Here is a 12,893-nt window from a genome sequence, read left to right as displayed (position 1 = left end):
CTTTTTAAGATAATATTTAGTTTTAAGAGTCTCTTACAGAACTTATTTAAAGCTATGTTTCATTTTATGAGCTGGCATTAGAGATAAGACTGAACTCTAATATAGATGGGCTACAGTTTTTCTGTTGAATTTTTGTTCTCTCTCTGATTTCTCATTTTACTAAAAAATAAGTTACAACAGAACTAAGTCAGGATACTGAGTCTGATTATTTGCATAATGTGCAGCAAGAACAATTATTAGCTATCTAGGCTTTTCTTTTCTTTAAAATTGGCTTTGGTGGAACTTTAACTTTTTATAAGGAATCTCAGGTTAGACTTGAAAGCCTCTCACAAACCTGGATTTTATCTGTGCTATCAGATACTTGTATGCATTGGGTAAATCTTCTTTTCTTGAGGACCCCAAGCAAATTGTGATTCCAGGACCTGTCAGAAAGTGACGTTCTTTACTCACCACAGATCAGGAAATGTTATTGGTGAGGTACTTGGCCAGTCTTTCCAAGGGGCTTTTTATTGGCTTTATAAAGTCAACCTTAATTCCTTAATATAGTCTGGACATTTCTAAGAATGTTATTCCAGTCAAAGCCTTAGTAAAGTAACCAGTGCCTTTTATTTTGTCTTACAGAACAAAACAGATTCTTATTGAATTTATGAAAATAACTATTGTTAGAAATTAAAAATATTTACAATTTTTTTAAATTCCAGAGAAATCAAGGAGTGAAAAAAATAAATGTTTCAAATTTTGCTCATAAGTATATTAATTGCTGAAAGCTATAAATAGCTGAAAAGATAGAAAATGATTTTCTTGACTTCTAGAGAACAGAACATAGAAAAGGATTGGCACTATTTTAAACAAAAATCCTAACAAATTAGCTTGGTTTAATGCAACTAATTTCTGTTTTATTTAAAGTTAGGTTAGCAATACTCATGAACATGGCAACTTTTTAACTAAAGTTTTTAGAAGTTCGCTTGTAGCTTGATAGTATTTAATTTTTAAAATCATCAGTAATTTGAATTCAAGAGAATCTGATAACCCTTTTTACTGCTTTTCTTGAAGGTCAAACTTTGTACTCAGTTTACAAAATTCTTACTGAGATGAATTAAAATTATTACTGATAATATATATTAAGACAGGCCAATATTTTATAATCTTGGAATACACATATATAAACATCATTTACAGAGAGGTAATTATTATTTTATATTTGACAGTATTTCTTATATATTAACATATTAAATAGGATTGAGCTGTTTTTCTAGATTTTCAGTGGTCTTAATATTTCAAAAAAGATAAAATTTAGAATTTTGATTTTGGAAGGTTTTGTTAAATACCAAAAGCTTAAAACATTTGTTCAAACAGGATTACAAGCCAAAAGATTTTAAAGGCCATACATAGTCAACTAGATCACATGTAAATTTTTCAGATTTCTTTTTTTATGAGTTTTAATTAACCTGCACAGATAATCTATAAACACTCTAATTTTTCTGATTTGCCCTGTTTTTCACTTTTTGGAATATTTATTCTGTTTTAGGACAAAATTTATTACACAAGATCCTTTTCTTACACAATGTCATTCTCTTTCTAGTTTCTCTTACGCTCACAAAATTACTTTTCACAAGACAGAATCACAGTTTACTACAGAGTTAATTATTCACTTGCTAAACTGATAATTGGAAGGTTTAAAAGGCAAAAATCTCAATTTCTTTTAAAGACTTAGTTTCTTAAATAATCTCAACAACCAAATTATTATACTTTACAAATGAGAGACATTTTATGGAATATAACATTGATACAGTATTTAGAAATTAGAACCCTTTTTCAGGCCATACTTTCTGAGCTCTAGCAAGGTCATGAATAGAGCAGACTAAATGTTTCTCCTTGAGTAGGGAATATATGCCCTAATTCTTTCCCTGAGGCAAAACTGCACAGATATGATAATTTTATCTCAGGGGATGAACTGCATTTATTCATTTGTCAATATATTTATTAGCTTTGGAAAAGTATCTTCTACCTAGTAAGTCCTGGCTGAAATGTAATATACATCTTTAGATAACAGGTGCCTTTAATATACATTTTTTTACCTTTTACATTTGATTTCACATCACACTTTTTCTAAAATTCAAGGTACAGAGATATTTCTGATGTCCTATTTTGGGGGCAGAGCCTCATCTGCCTCAGGGGCCTGGAATGCTGAGCTATGGACTCTCATGTGTGAGCTCGCAGGAGCTCACACCAGGAGGATAGAGGAACAGTTACCAACCAGGCAGGTCTGTAACCAGGGAAGGGGGAGGGGGTGATTCTGACTAAGATTAATCATTAATCAATATAAAGGAATTGGTCTAGATGACCTGGCTTCCCAGCAGCCACTTGGTGTACTGTGGTCACCAAGGCCAAGTTCAGGGAGCCTGTTGATGGCCACCCCACATTAAAACTCAGCCACTCCTCTCCACAGAGGGCTTGGAGTCTGCTCTTTGAGAACCAGATTCCATAGTCATCTGAGAAGCCAGCTGCAAAATTCTTTGACATAGGTGTCGAAGCAAAGGTGTCAAAAATTTGCTTGGTTGGGCGGCACCTGTGGCTCAGTGAGTAGGGCGCCGGCCCCATATACCGAGGGTGGCGGGTTCGGGCCCAGCCCCGGCCAAACTGCAACAAAAAATAGCCGGGCGTTGTGGCGGGCGCCTGTAGTCCCAGCTGCTCGGGAGGCTGAGGCAAGAGAATCGCGTAGGCCCAAGAGTTAGAGGTTGCTGTGAGCTGTGTAACGCCACGGCACTCTACCCGAGGGCAGTACAGTGAGACTCTGTCTCTACAAAAAAAAAAAAAAAAAAAAAAAATTTGCTTGGTTGAGTTCCCATGACTCAAAAGACACACAAAAACAGAGATGTTATTCGGATAAACAAGAACAATTATAGCCCAAAAGATGGCAACTACAAGATACAAGCATATGAACAAATCTAAGCTCCTCAGTGGTGTCCTGTTATTTCTAGAACCCTGGGACAGGCCTACTCAGCTTCCAGGCAGCCCTTAGGAGCTCCTGTGTCTCCTTCTTGGTTGACTGTCAGGAGCCCTTGTTGTCTCCTTCTTGGGTCACTGCCCTCGGTTCTCAGGAGTACTTATACCTCTGTCTTGGGTCTCTGCTGGGCAGCTCTTAGGAGTTCTTACGCCTCCTTCTTGTCACTGTCGTTTCAGTGATTATTCTGTGGCTCATTCCAAGGGACCCTCTAACCATAGTCAAAATACAAGACATGAATGACACCTCTCCAGAGTGGACTACAGAACCTTATTTGGATGAGGAATTGGCAGGAGACCCTCCAAAGCCCTCAGGAGGAGTTCTGGAAATTATGGGGCCTTTGAATGTCTGAGGGGGTGCCTCCCCCTATAATTCCTGCCTTCTCTGGGGGACCCCACAGGGAGGCCTACCCTCTGGCTGGCAATGTCACTGGGGCCTCCAAATGTTGTACCCACTGAGTGGAATTATAGAGAAATGCCAGCACACTGAGTCTGAACTAAGCAAGGGTCCTTTATTGGGCCAGCTTATCAAGAGCAGGCTCACGCCACAAAGTCTCTTGACTGCATTGAAGTGGGGGTGCAAAGTTTTTACATGGCACTTCAAGCAGGGGATGGGAAGCCTTAGCTTAAGCAGAATTTTACAGAAGCTAACATCTGCAAAGTTAGAGCCATGGGGAGGGGACTTACAAGGGAGGTGGTGGCTAAGAACTGAACACAGACCAGACAGACTTGTAATAGGATTGTTGTTTTCACAAGATTTTTTTGAGCTGTCACAGGATTTTTTTTGCAGTCCTCAGCTAAACTTCTGTTTTTGCAGGGTCACTGCTTGCTCAAGGGGTTACAAAAGTGGGGGTGGGCTGCAAGCTCTTAACAGAATGGAGTAAGTCTGGTTCATTTGCTCAAAATGGATGGAGTTAGGGCATCGCAGTTCCATGTTTTTTTTTTTTTTTTCTGTAGTCTTTTTTAGAGTGTATTAATTATGGAACTTATAAGTTGATTTATTAGTTTGGCATTGCTCTTCGGTGTTGATGGTTGCCTTAAGATTTTGTTTCTTATGATAACCTAATCATGGTTACAGTGGGACAGTAGGAAAAGTTGATCAGAAGTTCCATAGTGCTTAGAAAATCTCAGTGAGTGAGGATTTTCCCTATGATATTGTTGATATATTGTCTGCCACCATCCAGAAATTAACCAATTGTGCTACTTCTTATAGTAGGACAAAATGTGAAGAGGTGGTTTTTGCGGACTATTGCTTTGTCTTCCTAATTTAAGTCCTGCCCTAAACCAAGTCTGGCATTACCCCCAAGTCTCTTACCTCTTCCATTTAAAATTATTCCAGTGAATAACTATCTGTTTTTTCTCTGAGAGTTTTTGTTAAGGAAATATTTGTTTCTTGTTTTTGTTTGTTTTTATTTTCTGTAAATACACCTGCGTTTCACTTTTGCTACATATGTTGCCTTCAAACTTGAGACTTGGTTGTCTGAGTAACTGGCATCTAACCTTTTCAGAATGCTTTTTAGGTTGTAGCTTCTTCTATGTTTTCTACCTATGAAAACTTGTTGAAGTAGCTTTAGCTCTGACTGCCATTTTCTCATATTCCATGCTGTCATGCCTCTACGCCATTCTCAGTTTTGTTTTTTTAAATATTAACGAAGTTCCTGAAGACAGAGTGTGTACTTGGATCACACAATGTGTCTGAAGACTTGGCTAACTTACTTATCAGTAAGTTTATTAAGGAAAGTCTGTCGTACTCAATATTTTTGCAGAAATAACCCCAGTAAATGTCTATGGATTAGAGTGCTAACTCATAGTCATTCAGTACAGTTTTTTAAAAATCTTACTTAAGAGTATTCTATTTTGGCTCTGTGTCTGTAGCTCAGGTGGCTAGGGCACCAGCCACACACACTAGAGCTGGCAGGTTCAAATCCAGCCTGGGACAAAAAATAGCTGGCAGGTGCCTATAGTCCCAGCTACTTGGAAGGCTGAGGCAAGAGAATCACTTGGGCCCAGGAGTTTGAAGTTGCTGTGAGCTTTGATGCTTTACCGAGGGTGACAGCTTGAGACTCTGTTTTTTGTTGTTGTTGTTGTTTGTTTGTTTGTTTTTAAGAGTATTCTAGTTTGCCTGTAACACCCTTTCATTTTAATAATTTATTTGAGGGACATGAGTTTAGATGATTGCCTCCCTGATGAGGCTTTTATCCACAAAATCTGGAAAAGATCATTTTGATCAATATATATTTGCCATTAATGACTGGTATAGACTGATAGTCTCAATGAAAGAGATTTGAGATAGAGATGGGACAAGGAACACTTTGAGTTGTTTTAGGAGTTTATTGTGATAAGAACTTTCCTAAAAGCATTCACAACAATCCACCTGTATATTCACATTCATCTACCCATCCATGGATCTTTATATATATCACAAATATAAATACCCTATAAAAGAAGATAAGATCATTCTTTTTTTTTTTTTTGAGACAGAGTCTCACTACATCACCCTTGGCAGAGTGCTGTAGTGTCATGGCTCACAGGAACCTCAAACTTCTGGCCTGAAGCAATTCTCTTGCCTCAGCCTCCCAGGTAGCTGGGACAACAGGGGCCCACCACAACCGCCTGCTATTTTTTTTTTGTTGTTGTTGTTGTTGCAGTTGCATTGTTGTTTTTAGCTGCCTGGGGCTGGGTTTGAACCCACCACCCTTGGCGTATGTGGCTGGCACCCTGCTGACTGAGATATGGGCACTGTCATCATTCTTATTTTATTTATTTATTTTTTAATTGTTTGGGATTCCGTGAGGATACAAAGAATTAGGTTGCACTGATTGCATTTGTTAGATAAAGTCCCTCTTATACTTGTGTCTCGCCCCCAAGAGGTGTGGCACATGCACACTATGTCTCCCATCCCTCCCACCCGCTACCTCATTCCCCTACCCCACCCCTTACATTAGCTCATCTACTGCCTTCATATTAAAATTGAGTACACTGGATTCTTTGATCACTCTTATTTTACAGATGAGGAAAAGTAAATGTAGATAATTTAATCAAATTTTCTTCTGAGTCAAAGGAATGGCAAGCCAGAATTCAAGCATAGGTCTGACAGTCTCTTCTAAAATTATTTTCTTTATTCCTATTTTCATGAGTTTATAGTTACAGAAATTTTGAATAGGAGACAAACTGTTTCTGGTACCATTTTTCTTGGTGGGCTCATTTTTATTTTTCAGTTTATATAAAAAAAACTGTCTCATGCTCAAGAAGACCACCAACTACCACATAGAAAATAGGTTTCCCTACTTCCCTATCATTCACTTATATATTTTAGAAAATAAGAAAATATGTATAATTATTTCTTTTTTTTTTTTTAACCTTTCTAGTATCTATATCCCACAAAGAGATTGTAAATTTTCTTAGAACTGGTGCTTTTTCTGCCTTATATTTTGTAGTATCTCCAGGACTAGCTTCCTTTTTTAACTACCTAAAGCCCATATCATCTGACTTACTCTGCTATTTCATATGTTTATTATTGCCTATCTATCTTTTCTCACTAGAAAGTAAATTCCATGAAGACATTTTTTTCTGGGATATCCTAAGTAGCTAGAGAAGTGTTTGGCAGATAATAAGACTCAAAAATATTTTTTGTGAATAGGGAGTAATTAGTACTTACTACAATCCCAGGCACTGTGTTAAGTGTTTACTGTGAATCAATTCATTTAACCTCATTTCAGGACTTAGAGAACAGAGACGCAGGAAATAATAAGGATTCTGGCCACGTTCCTACCTAGGAAGTGGTAGGGCTAGGATTGGACCTAAGCAGTCTGGCTTCAAAGCTGGGGACCTCCGGTTGCTGCATTAGTTTGTCGTACTTTCACTACATAAGAAAAAGATAATATACTAATTCAGGTTAAGAGATATTCCCAACATGCCCTTTTTTCTCTGCCCTTTCTCTAGGAAAGGGTGTGATTTCACATTTAACCTTAGTGAAAGCTTAAGTCGGAGTAAGTCTTATCCTAACTGTAGAATGAAACAATTTTTGCCTCTTGGTTAATTGATTCTGCACCTCAGGAGCAGGTAAGAGGATTTATCTTTGTGGAGTAGAAGCTTTCTGATCTCCTTAGGAGGCCACCCACTTTTGCATGAAAGTTAAATTATGTGAGTTTCTCTGCGAAAATTATAATTACTACATTACCTCCTTGATCCCTTCAAAATAAAAGGATTGACAGAAAGAGAATTAAATATAAAGGATAGTATTTTGTATTATGTCTAATGGGGTACATTCCATTATATTTAATGGAAAAAATGAATTGTTTTTCTATTCTAATTACTCCCTTTAAATGTAACAACAACAACAACAACAAAAAACAATGTTTTTATTGTTTCTGGCTAATAAAGCCAAAATCACAAAATCAGGAATTTATTGTATTTGGCCTTATTGTAAAATTTTTAGATTTTGAAAACATCACCATAAGCAAAAAAACATTAAAATTAAGTACTTTAAGATCAGTGCCCGTAGCTCAGTGTTTCGGGTGCCAGCCACATACAATGGGGCTGGCAGGTTTGAACCCAGACTGGGCCTGCTAAACAACAATGACAACTGCAACAAAAAAATAGCCAGGTGTTGTGGTGGGCGCCTGTAGTCCCAGCTACCTGGGAGGCTGAGGCAAGAGAATAGCTTAAGCCCAAGAGTTTGAGGCTGCTGTGAGCTGTGATGCCACAGCACTCTACCGAAAGTAAGTACTTTACGGATGATTATTTCAAGAATCTTGCAACATATTTGAAATAATAAGCTCCCTTAATGTTATTTTTTTCATTTCTAGATAATTCTAAAGCATTGATAGGATTTCTGGCATTCCTGATTATTGTGACAACAATAGCCCTGCTGGCAGTTCTCTATAAAATCTATGATCTGCGTAAGAAAAGATCCCGGTAAGATTTGATGAATCAATCAGAAAACACTAAGGGTATCAATGGTGATATAAACACTGATCCGCCGGCAGGGATGCAACCAGTTACATGAGATCCATGAACTGGAGAAGCCAGCAGGAAGTCCAGTTCATGGCAGAACTTTAATCAAAAACTTTTAGCATGGTTTTATTGGTTTACGTTACAGGTTAATATTTTCTACCTTGTGGACTTTTTTTAATATTAACCAGTGGAAAAAATGTGTGTCTCACTTTTTTAGTACCAAGTGGATCAGCGGGATTGAGAAATGATAAGCAAAAGAAAGGAGGAACATACTGTGGACGTTTATGTATTTCTTTGTCCAGAAATAGCTACATTTTATGAAAAATGGGAGGTTTAAAATAAAACCATCCTATCATTTATCCAAGTTTAGCAGACGGCTTTCAGTTGTTTTCTCTGCCCTCCCTTTTTCCTCACAGCCCCCTCTCTGTCCTCTCCTCCCTCCCCCTTCTCCTTTCCTCTCTTTTCCTTTTATCCTCCCAGCCTTCGTTCCTTTCTACCTTTAATACATTTATTAAATATAAACTAAATGCCAACTGAATTCTATATTTCTTAAGAATATAGAAACTTTTTTTTTTATTTTCACAGCAACTCAGATGAGCACCAGGAACTTGTTGAAAGAGGTAAGTATGCATATTTTTAACTGATAAATAGTCTCTCCCCTGCATTTGAATCTATTCACTTTAAGTAATAAATGAGCATTTTTAACTTAACTTGGATTTCTTCCGTTCATGCAATGATAGGATTTAAATTTATGTCTTCATTTATTCGATCAGCAAGCTTCTATGACGTTCCAGTATTGTGTCAGGCACTGAGAATATTGCAGTGACAGGCCACAAACTCTGCACTTAAAGCATTTAGAATCTGCTAGAGGAAGGTGAATGTATTGACAGATATTATGGCAACTTAATAAATGCTCTTGACGGTTCTATAGATACAAAGAAGATAGAAAACTGCGTGTGGAAAGAGCCAGAATGTGGGAAGAGCCAGAATCTGGTGTGCTAAGATTGTGGAGAAATGCTAGACCAACAACAGAAGAGCACATCAAATGTCACAGAGATGGAGGGTGGGAAGGGTCCTCAGCTTCCTGCCAGGAGGAACTGCTGGCTCCTCCCTCTGCCCACACACTATGGACAGGATAAAGAACAGCCATTTGACTTAGGAGAGGAAAATAAATTCCTTTTATTCTCTTTTTATCCAACCTTAACATTATTTATTTAATTTCTTTTTAAGGACATGATTTTTTGATCCATTAAAAAGGAAATAAGTTAAAGAAATGGAAACTTTGTTGACCATAAAGGCTGTTTTCTCATACTCAAGACTGGAAGAATTTCCCCACTTCTCTGTTTGTGTTAACTTGGGTGTGAAGGGTTTTCTGGCAATAGCAGGCACCAAGTCTTCAGGCAGAAGCTTTAGGGCTGGGTCTTTGAAGTTCCGGATTAGGCTTAATTTTCCTTTGCAGAATGTATCACTACCTGACATAGTAGCTCGTATTTATTCATTCGTTAACTATCCTCTCCTAACTATAATAGAATGTAAGCTTTGTGAAGGGAGGGGCATTTCCCTGTCTCACTCACAGCTTTAACTCCAGTACTTAGGTGAGTTTGGGAATTCAATAAATAGGAATGAGTAAATAAATGAATGAGATCATGTGTCCCAAGGATTAGTTTTGATAATCTGAGGGAAGAATGAAGAAGATAGGAACGATAAGCATCTGATGGGCAGAGGGAGAATCCAGTTCAAGGAGTCAAGGCACACTGGGAGAGTGTCAATAAAATACATGATCTCAAAATTGATGCTGATTGCAACTTGGAGTGCATTAGAACTTACCCACTCCAACCCCATGAAACCCTGAAGGGGACACCTGGCTCACAACGCATGAATACTAGAACTCTCCAATGACCAAAGAAGCAAGCCCCCATGGTTGGTTTGACAGCTATAATTGGATACAAGGTTTCCCTGGACAATACAATAAACAAACGTGTTGCCCTCATGGAGACCTTCTTTCTTCATCTAATGAATGGGTAAAATTAAAATGAGTACTGAAAGAAATATTACCAGCAATACATGGAAAAGTAGGATAAACATACTTTTTACATGCGACAGCTTAAATTCTCCTATTATTCTAAAACTATTGAGTTTTGTATACAATTATAGCTTTTGATGCTTAATATATATTTTTGCTCTTTAATAAATTTTTTCACAAACACAGTATATAATATATATTTTACACTCCAGAGGCTTAATACACAACTAACAAGTACAACTTGTTTTATAGTTGAGTATAAATGAGTGATCAAATTAAGTTGAGTTGTAGGTCTAGAGATATTAATCACATTCTCTTATTTCATCCGTATGTTTACAATATTTTGTAATAATTTTAAGTGGAAACATTGCAAAGAAAAATAATGTTTGTGATACAGATTAACAAGTGTGGTAATGGCTACAAGATGCGTGTAATCAAAAGGAAATGTGGCTGTCCTTACAACGGTGATACTTGGTCTGGGATCTTTTCTCTAAGCACTGAAGCTAAGAAAGGTCACTCTGGTAGAGGGAACAATATAAAGCCTAGAGGAAGAGTAAAGTGCAAGGTTTAGAAGTCACTGATTTATAGTATGTTCATGAGTGAGATTTCTCAGGTGGAATGTATGTGAGAAGGAAAGAAGCTGAGGATGGAATATAGGGTGTAAATTTAATGAAATGTGTGGGCCGATTCGGAAGACAGGCGTCTACCGAGTACCCATCTTTAATGTATTTACAGATGATGAAAAACAACTGATGAACGTGGAGCCAATTCATGCAGATGTTTTGTTGGAAACTTACAAAAGAAAGATCGCTGATGAAGGAAGACTTTTTCTGGCTGAATTTCAGGTGTGTGTTGCTCTTGGTAGACGGTGAGAAATTCTACTCACACATCAAGACAATTCCGTTTTCGATGTATCTGTGCAACCCATTTGCCTTAATAATGCATCGCACATAATACCAAAGCAGATGTTATTAGCAGATATTTATGAGCCTTAAGAGAGACTCATGGACAATATCATAGTACGAAGCGAGTAATACTTTAATATATAAGGCATTGTTGTATCATGCCAAGAGAGAAAGTAGTTTTTCTCAATCTGATGTGACCTAAAGAATTTGTGCGTCTTTCAGAGCATTCCAAGGGTATTCAGCAAGTTTCCCATCAAAGATGCTCGAAAATCCTTTAATCAGAACAAAAACCGTTATGTCGACATCCTTCCTTGTGAGTACACATTGAGAATTGAATTTCCATATGTTTACACTGCTTGTTTATTCATTATTTCACTTGCTTATTTTTCTTTTCTTGAAACAGATGATTATAACCGTGTTGAACTCTCTGAGATAAATGGAGATGTAGGGTCAAATTACATAAATGCCAGCTATATTGATGTGAGTAAAAATACGTACTTGCCAAGTTGGATCCTCCTCATTCTGCCATTGAAGAGTCGCCTTTTTTCTGTATCTCTGCATTCCCTTCAGTTCCTTCTTTGTCTTGGAAAAATTTTTTAAATATTATTAGAGATATTTTGAAGTGAGCCTATAATGTTTCTGGTGTAAAATAGCAAAATCAACAGTATTTGCGAGAATATTCATTATCTATTGGTACAAAGTCTATAATCTGCTGCCTGTTATGTGCTGTGTATCAGACTAAATGATCTTTGCACATATTTCTCATAAGAAGCCTACATTTGCACCGTCTATGTGCAGTATACTCATCGTATAGTTAAGGACTGGGAGGTGGGAGGCTCAGTTTAATTAGTTATCTTGTCCTTGTTCACACAGTTAGTTGACATTCAACCCCAGTCTCCCTGACTCCAAATTATTTTACTTTGATGACATGACACTGAACTTCAATGTATGTTTTGCATCAACATAGATCATCTGTTCATTCTATTTATCCCCATTATCTGTGCATGGTTAGTTTATTCAAAATACTTTTAAAGTCTGTTATGAAACTACTAAACAAGTAATGTGTTACATGAGTTAAATAATTTTGGATAGCATAAAATATATGGAGACTGAAAAATGTCTGTTCTTCAAATGTGTGATTTTATTTTTATTATCATTATTATTATTATTTTTTGCAGCTTTTGGCTGGGGTCAGGTTTGAACTCGCCATCTCCAATACATGGGGCCAGTGCCCTTCGCCTTGAGCTACGGGCACCACCCTGAATGTGTGCTTTTAATGTCCACAATGAAGTCTTTTTTTTTTTTTTTTGTAGAGACAGAGTCTCACTTTATGGCCCTCGGTAGAGTGCCATGGCCTCACACAGCTCATAGCAACCTCCAACTCCTGGGCTTAAGCGATTCTCCTGCCTCGGCCTCCCGAGTAGCTGGGACTACAGGCACCCGCCACAATGCCCGGCTATTTTTTGGTTGCAGTTCAGCCGGGGCCGGGTTTGAACCCGCCACCCTTGGTATATGGGGCCGGCACCTTACCGACTGAGCCACAGGCGCCGCCCCACAATGAAGTCTTTTATTCTATTCCTTTTGGTACATGATCCTGAAAAGGCTCGTTTACAATAATAACCAACACTTAGAAATTTGAAGTTATCTTCTGAAAAGTAATTCTTAGTATTGTGTCATCATTCCCACCTATATTTTAACTGATTCCAGCAGGTGACCTTGATAGGCCTTTATAATCGGCCTTGATCAAGTTTATTTTAATGCATAGTGCCTTTTCCAAATAGTAATTTGTTATTCAAAGTAAAGCAATTGAGAACAGGCCTGGTAATGTGGGAGATTTTATAAGGATTTAGATAGTTTAGAAAAAAATAACCTATACTTTTGATCCAAACATATAATAATTACAGTATCAGGTTACACTTCATGTTTCTCTAACAGAACTTGGAGCTCCAGGAAAGTATGTGTCTTCTGCTCCCAACTAGGTGCTGACATACTGAAGCTGTTCCATA

General features: G+C 37.5%; 1 protein-coding gene across 4 annotated transcripts in view; it reads left to right on the top strand.

Annotated features, from left to right (window-relative positions):
* Nucleotides 1-12,893, top strand: part of PTPRC (protein tyrosine phosphatase receptor type C) — a 118,245-nt gene that overhangs the window by 86,737 nt on the left and 18,615 nt on the right. For all 4 annotated transcript variants that reach the window (XM_053606766.1, XM_053606764.1, XM_053606765.1 and 1 more), the window contains 5 exons: nucleotides 7,812-7,920; nucleotides 8,545-8,579; nucleotides 10,718-10,827; nucleotides 11,110-11,200; nucleotides 11,291-11,367. In XM_053606766.1, the coding sequence (XP_053462741.1) occupies nucleotides 7,812-7,920; nucleotides 8,545-8,579; nucleotides 10,718-10,827; nucleotides 11,110-11,200; nucleotides 11,291-11,367 (422 nt within the window). The remainder of the gene's footprint in view (nucleotides 1-7,811; nucleotides 7,921-8,544; nucleotides 8,580-10,717; nucleotides 10,828-11,109; nucleotides 11,201-11,290; nucleotides 11,368-12,893) is intronic.

Source organism: Nycticebus coucang, chromosome 10, assembly GCF_027406575.1.
Source record: "Nycticebus coucang isolate mNycCou1 chromosome 10, mNycCou1.pri, whole genome shotgun sequence".
NCBI classification, from domain to species: Eukaryota; Metazoa; Chordata; class Mammalia; order Primates; family Lorisidae; genus Nycticebus; species Nycticebus coucang.
Note: the sequence above shows the minus strand (reverse complement) of the source record. Positions and strands in the feature narration are given on the sequence as shown.